The 7,710-nt window shown below is 36.7% G+C and overlaps 1 protein-coding gene across 1 annotated transcript in view; it reads left to right on the top strand.

Annotated features, from left to right (window-relative positions):
- The first annotated feature begins 191 nt into the window (after window positions 1-191).
- The window catches only part of mink1 (misshapen-like kinase 1), a 48,737-nt gene continuing 41,218 nt past the window's right edge, over window positions 192-7,710 (top strand). The window contains exon 1 of the mRNA XM_064349571.1: window positions 192-2,648. Within this exon, the coding sequence (XP_064205641.1) occupies window positions 2,592-2,648 (57 nt within the window). The 5' untranslated portion in view covers window positions 192-2,591. The remainder of the gene's footprint in view (window positions 2,649-7,710) is intronic.

The raw sequence follows: 7,710 nt of genomic DNA, 5'->3' as shown, positions 1-7,710 counted from the left end.
ACTGTGAAGACCACAAGATGGATTAAATTTGGGTTGCTGCTCAAACCACTAGGCGACAACTTGAGATTTGTGGATGGGGGTTTGTCATGTATAAAGACACCTTGGGTGCTGGAAAGAATGCGCTAACAAGGTGTGAATATGAATACTCAATACAATTAAGTAAAATTAATATTGACCTTGCCTTCTAAAGGTTATGAGAGCTCCCAAATCATGCCAGGAAAATGTACTGCACACCATTACAGACTGACTAGAACTATTCACTGTGGGAACACTGTTGTGCTTTCATTTTTCCAACTACCTATAAGAGTAAGCAAGAGTTTTGAGTAAGGAAAGAAATAAAAATCAAAACCTCACACCAGAACCTCCAATATAAGTTTAAATATATACCATATACAACCAAAACAAAAAAAAAAAAAATATATATATATATATATATATATAATTAAGGATATCAATAAACTATCATAAAAGATAACTATACCGCTTATATTTGTACATTTTGTCATAAGTTACATGGTATATGAAATAGATAAGAAATAATCCTACATTTGTTGTGTAGGCATACGGTGTAGATTGTGTGCAGTAGATGTCAGCAGTAATTGCATTATGAAGCATGAAAGGTATTACATAGTAAACTTAGGTGGATTCATTTTTAGTTTGCTGGATAATACCATATTGTACAGTACTGTAACATTTGCATTGGCCTTGTGCGCTGGCCCTCTGATATGTGCTTATCAATCAAATAAGTGGTGCACCTAAATGAATTTCGCACGTTGTGTGTGAATACATATTTTCACAAGTTCGATGCGGCATGTTGTACATTCAGAACGTTATGTTTAATAGTAAAACCCCTCAGTTTCAGAAGTTTCGAGGTCTTCAGTGGGGAATCATTATATAGCACTGTGTTGTGGCATGTAAAGTTAACATCCTTCTTTCCACATAATATTAGAATACGAAACGCACAGTAATACGTTTGGCCTTGCCCCAATATAAAATTCCTTTATTTTTGGAACACAATAAAACATTTGGTTAAAATTGTGTAGGCTTCCTTTTGCCATTGTGATGCAGGAATTTTACGCTGCTAAGGTACTGATATCTCATTTAAACTGTACAGTGATTTATATAGCTCGCTACTTTATTAATCGGTGCATAAATTAATATACCTATTAATCATTAAGTGCTTACATAAGATAAAATTGCTAGCTAAGTACCAAAGTTATGTAGTTTGTCCCTGGTGTAGTACCGTAGCCATTTTCTTGTCAGGAAAACGCCAAAGGAAAAGAATAACAAGAGTCCTTTCATGTGTGCTCGCGGGTGAAGAACGTCATGACACTGCCCCAAAGAGAATATTGAACAAAACAAATGACCTATACAGGGGAAACTGCATTGGTCGATCTTGATTGACATCATTAAAAAATATATTTAAAAAAAACTACCAAACCAGCAAAACGTACATTGGCAACACTGGAGTAGTGATATTTACCCCGCAGCAAGAATAGTTTCTCAGTAATATTAGCAGCGTGAATGCGTTCAGTCAGCCAGCAAGAAAAATCTAAATTCCAGCGTCGGGGATCACTGTTTTGATTTTCCAGGACAGACAAGAAGTGGAGGCGGTACATAGCTTCAGACCATCGATGCGTTCTGTGCGCAGGGAATGAAAGTTTTAGCTTGAAGGGAGAGTGAGAATTCAATGTAAACATTCCTGCACCGTGATGCTGAATTCGGGCCATAGCCGGTCAGATAACGATTTTAGGAGTAAGGCTTAGGAAAAATTTTAAGGCTGGCTCACGAGAAATTTAATTTAATAACGTTACTAGCTGACGTTAGCAAGGTATGGCTGCAGTTTCGAGGCGTGCGTGGGTAGACTAGCTAGTCACATTAGACGCGGACATAGGCGATAGCTTGCTTGCGTCCTTGCTAGGCAGGCTTGTTGTTTTCATGTTTTTAGCTAATTAAAAAAAAAAAAAATTACAGAAACTGTGCATTTTTCGTTATTTACTTGTCTTTTTAGCTATGCTAAACAGGCGTATAGTGTACCGCTGGGAAAACGCACAGTGTTGCCGAAATGAAGGAGAGATGGGAATGCAGCATTCAGAACAATATTTGATTTCCGTTGATTTTCTGCTGCTACTAGAGTAGTTTTGTTATAACCAATATAGTGATGCTGTTTAGAAATTGGTTGTAGAACAGGTAACGTTAGCCAATTGTGTATTTCTCCCTGACTAATTTAGCCAGTTAGGGAGCCAACGCACGTAATCTCCCTTGCTCACCGTTACGCACTGAAAGTGGGGACAGATGCAAAGGAAATCTAAATAGATGGCTAGCTAAATTAATATACAAGTTAGCATTATGAAAATAATTTTCTTTCGGTCTGTTTTGAATCAATCTTAGCCTGTTCATTTTCGCAGTTAGTTGCTTGTTGGCCAAATACCAAGCCTGCTAGCACTAACTTATCGGTTGTATGTTTAAAACGCATCAAGCTGTTTTAGTATTAGCCACTGTTTTCAAATAAAATAGATAATACCTCCGAAAATTCATTTTGTTTAGCTAGCGCTTACTAACCACCTTTAGCTGTTGAAGTTTGGTCGAAAATGTCTGAAAACGCCCCTACGCGAAGCTTGGATGACATAGACCTCGCAGCTTTGCGGGTAAGTAGACCAGCTAACGTTTGTTTAGCTGAAATATTAACAAAATAGAAACATTCCAATGCAATTTATGCGTATCCATGTGCTCCCTTGCTAACAACACACGTAGACCAACGTAAACAATGTAAGACAGCGAATGTGAGATGAATTATTCCACTGCGCCAGAATTTAAATGAAACTGTAAATGTGGTTTGTGTATGCTTAAGACTCATTCACTAACTAACTCCAAAGAAGCTTGGTAGCAGTTGGGCTATATAACTGAAGCCAATTCAAACTGTCTAGGTAGGTAACCTGCCAGTTGGCGAGCTACACCTGCCATTTTGCTTGCAAACGACGTTAGTATACTGCGTAGCAGAGCTGGTCAATCGTTATGTATTATTAGCTTTTGATAGATGGTTGTATATAATGGTTAACGTTACTTGCAAAGCTTACATAGCTAGCAAGGTAATCATACCGTGAACGAGGTTGCTACCCATTTTAACAGGACAAATGTTGGCAAGCCAGTTGGGGGTTAACTGCTGGAGGCTGTATAGCTAATCTCATTTAAGTATTTTTGTGTTCGCGATTAACTACTAAATTGGGGGTTGCGTGCTGGGTGGGTACCAATGTGTAACAGTTGGTCACCTAGCTGGTAGCGCTTTGACCAAGTTTTTGATGTACGTTAACGTACAACCAATTTTGGATTATTTCCCTTTTAACAAGTAACGTGCAAGCTAGCTAGATGCGCGGGAGCAAAATGTTTGGCCTGTATTGAATGTCCGATTTAGCTGCTGTTATTTTTTGTTTTGTTTACCATAATGCACAGTATATTACTTAACTGTGTATAAAACTGAAAGATCAGCGGTTTTCATGCTTAGAGGTGTTTTCAAGAAGGGAAGCTGGTGTAGTGTAACGTTAAGTCATCAAATTATGATATTCTCCATTTTGAAAGACAGGTGTTTACTCAGACTTATCTTGCGCAAAAAGGTGAATTGCTTTAGATCAGACTCTGTCTGGCATTGCCTCCTACAAAGATTAGCCTAATGTGTGTTCATCATAACTGGTTGACGTTGTATGATGATACATTTGATGATATTGATTGATATAACAAGCACGGAACCGTCCAGACCCACGGCGCAACTCACTTCCGCAGACACATTTTAGCTGGCATCACCTGCGCATGCGTCCCACAAAACGTCCCTCAAAGGTCGTCCGTGAGTGAGTGAGTGACCGACCACAATTTGCCATGCATAGCCCGCGGGGGAAAATCTGGCCTGTTGGCTGTTACCTTTTATGTTAAGTAGCCATATAAAATTACAAAGCCACTATTGAGCATTATCTAAATTATTACAGTGTGATTTATATGGGCTTGCATTTTACAGGTGTATGTTAAGCATGTTGACGATTCCGTGAGCTCTAATTTTGTCAGACATGCTGAGACTGAAAACAAGAATTAGCCATGTAGCATTTTGGTGTTAACTGGGGTCTGTTTCCTGGTATTCGGCTATTTGGTAGACAGAATATGTTGTAACATATCCAAGCATATTTCTGCTTAACAGTCACCAGTACATTTTGTTTTCTCACGCCAAACCTAAAACCCAAGTATCTCAAAAAGCATCAGTCACTGTTTCACCATGGGGGTTACTTGTTTGGATCTGTGGCTGCTTTCTAAATGGCAAACTTTCCTTCAAAGGAAAGTGCATAGAAAAAAAAAAGTTTCTAAATAAAAATGAGTGGCAGTCTAGCTTAAACACCAATCACTGTCCATAATATAGTAATGTCCTTCCCAGCACCGATTGTGAACGGGAGTTTCATGCAGCAACTCTGTGGTCATTTACCCTATCTCCCGAGTGACTCAGTCGGCCAATCTCAGTCAGTCTGAATCAGCTGTGTTTGTGGTACAGTCCAGACTCCCACAAAAACCTAGCACACCAATGAGCATCAGTCTCATTAACTCATTAACTAATGACACTTGGTGCATCTGCTGCATAAACTGTAGAAAAATAGATCTGCTGTGGGTTTAGAATCACTGCCATCAACATATCTCAGCCCTCATTTCATATTTTATGCATTTTGTTTACATTCTGTATATAGGCTACGCCCAGTTAATATTATGTACTGTCTTGTGATCCAGGTATATAACTGCATTAAAATACACTATTTTATCTCACCATTTTTTGAACAAGCCACCAGTTATAGTGGTTATAAAGAAATTGGCGTATTGCATTTAAAATATCTTGCACTCTTCCAGTGTCATAGCCTACAGTAAATGTTTTTGCATTCATTACTTGTTGTTATTGTTAGTTTGTGTTGCAAGTGTTTTTCTGTTATAATGTACCGTCATGCTGTTGCATTGAAAAAAGCTGAAGGATAATTGCAAGATATTAAAAGCAGCTGTTTTTTAAATGGTTGCTTAAAAAAAGCCTATAAAGTGTTTCACAATAATGCTCCTTGAGCTTGGGGCCTTTACGGAAACTTAACAGAATGAGTCTTTTTTTGTCTTTAATGTGATCTAAACCCTGGTAATGAAAAACCTTTACGTGTTAACCCTAAATGTCACCGAAAGCCAGACAAGGCTTAGTATGTTTCTTTCATTTGTACTTATATTTTGTATTAGTCTGAAGGCAAGATATTTCACTGCCCTTATGATACAGCCTATAAAATAGCTTTGCCGTATTCCAACCTGGATGAGAAATAGTCATGGATGACTGAAGAATGGAGAATATCTGATTCTATGTCCAAGATTTAGCTGATGGTTTTTTTCCTCATGTATTTTTCCAAACTTAAATTAGGATCAAAATGACTCCAGTAATTTTATTACCAAAGGTTTTATATGTTGATATGTTAGATTCTAGTTCCAAAATGTTAACTATTGCAAATAGGAACATTACAGTATACGTTCAAGTATTCTTTGCCTTTGCTACAACATAAAGATTTAGCTATATTTAGCTTAATGTATAATCCCCTGAGATGCGTTTATATTCTCATACATATTCATTATTAAATGATAATTGCTGCTATATTTTGCTATTGGCTTAAATAGATTCAAATGTCGGCCCACGTCTTAATTGTATTTCAGTGTTACCTGGTTGTAATCAGTCCACTGATTTAACATAATTCTCACATAACTTAGAATTTTTTAAACCATGTAAAATAGTATTAAAAATCATATGCCTGGATGTAGTCTAATGACTTAGCATGTCTGTGATATGGCTAACTTCAAATCTGAAGCTATGACAAGTTGCCTTTGTGGAGTAGAAAATTGCTAAAGAGATCCGGATGAATAACTGTAGTTGGCATTCTATTAACATGTAAACTAATGAAACTGCTGACTCGATTAATTATTCATTAGAACATATGTCACTTTTCAGTTAATTACTCTTACACAGACATGGTGCTTGGTCTTGATGAAGCAGACGGATCACTGATCCTGTTTCCTGTTATTATTTTTGGAGATTGATAACTCAACAGTGTTTTTTTTGATGGGTGCAGCGATGGCTCTCATGGGTAAACCCATGCAGGGCCTTGGGAGTTGAGTGCTTGCAATATATGCTTGGGCCTAGTTATTAACTGGTTGTTTTCCTTTAAATAGTTTCCATGTTTGGAAAAGAATGTCACTGGTGGTTTTTTTGGTGGGCAAGTGTCTTCCAACAGCACCAACCCATCACAATCGCTGTTCTAATTTTGATAAATAAGTAAATGTAACTGTGCTTAACTTGTCTGTGATAAATTGTACAACAATTGAATGTATTATTTTTTATTTTTTTTAATTATTATTATTATTTTGGTGTCCTGGTATCTTTTATTCTCCTGAACAATGCTTATGCTAGATAAGATTTAATAAATTGGCACGTAGTGGCAAAATTGTCTGTAATTTTTGGACACATTTTGATCCTTTAACTGTGAAATGGCAAACAACAATGCTAATTGTTAAACGTGTTAGATCATCGTGTTCCATCCACATGAACCATGATTGATGATTCAACATCATTTGTGACAAGGCGTGCATTTTGTACACTGATGATTGCTGAAGTGTCTGTGGTGATAAAAATAGCACATTTTCTTGACTGATGTTACAGATAGCCTGCTTCATAATAAGGAATACGGTCCAATAGTGGATGATCGTCTATCAAGGTATGCTGATAAGAAGGGAAAAGAACCCCCTTTTTAGACTCTTAATTATCAAAGAGTTAGAGAGTTGGTAAATGCTTTTACTGTTAAAGGTTATATAACATAATAATAGGAGGACCATGTGGAAGTAGGCTACTGTCATATTGGCAAACATTTATTTTATCCTGTTCATGTAATCCTTTTTAACATTGCCTTACATCATCACCACTTGAATGTCAACCATAAATGTGAGCTCAAGAAAATTGTCAATATCCATCCTTATCCTTTAAAGATAGCAGGTGAACAGTCTGGGGTTTAATATTCCTGTGTAATAAAACATGCTGTGTGAGATTAGATCAATTATTAATTAATCAAGCAATCCCCTTCAGGTCGGCTCTGCCATTCAAAGGCACCAGAGGAAAATGAACATTTGTTGTGAGACATCTTGCTATTCAAGTCCATGACCGGCTAATTTACTCGGTGCCCATTTCCCATCTGTCGTGTAGGGTAAACCATCCAACCGCTGTACTTTTCCATCTTTTTGCATGAATTTGTGGTACTTGTGTACCTGTGGTACTAAGTTATATATTAGGTAAGCAGCAATTTTGTTTTGAATCTTTTTCTAAACTGTATGCATTAATGTTTTTGTTTATCTTAAATTTTCTGGTATATTTATTTAACAGAATGATCGTAAGGATGCTATTTATGTGTTGTAAAGATTTATTGACATGGAACCCAACCTTTAAAAAATAAATAAATAAAATAAAAAACAGGACCTATGTAAACCAATAAAAATGACAGTTTTGGAAATTTCTGAATATTGGCTGGTATACAAATTGGTTCATGAAGTAGTTTAAAGTTTGAATAGTACTTTTTTTCTCTGTATTATGGACACCTGAACATGATGCAGATTTTCAGTAGTGAATTCAGGAAGAATTTACTGGATTTCTCTTTGTAAATTAATGCTTGGAACCAT

The sequence above is a fragment of the Anguilla rostrata genome, chromosome 9 (assembly GCF_018555375.3).
Source record: "Anguilla rostrata isolate EN2019 chromosome 9, ASM1855537v3, whole genome shotgun sequence".
Classification (NCBI taxonomy): Eukaryota; Metazoa; Chordata; class Actinopteri; order Anguilliformes; family Anguillidae; genus Anguilla; species Anguilla rostrata.
The sequence above is the reverse complement of the archived record's forward strand: the minus strand, read 5'-3'. Positions and strand labels throughout refer to the sequence as shown.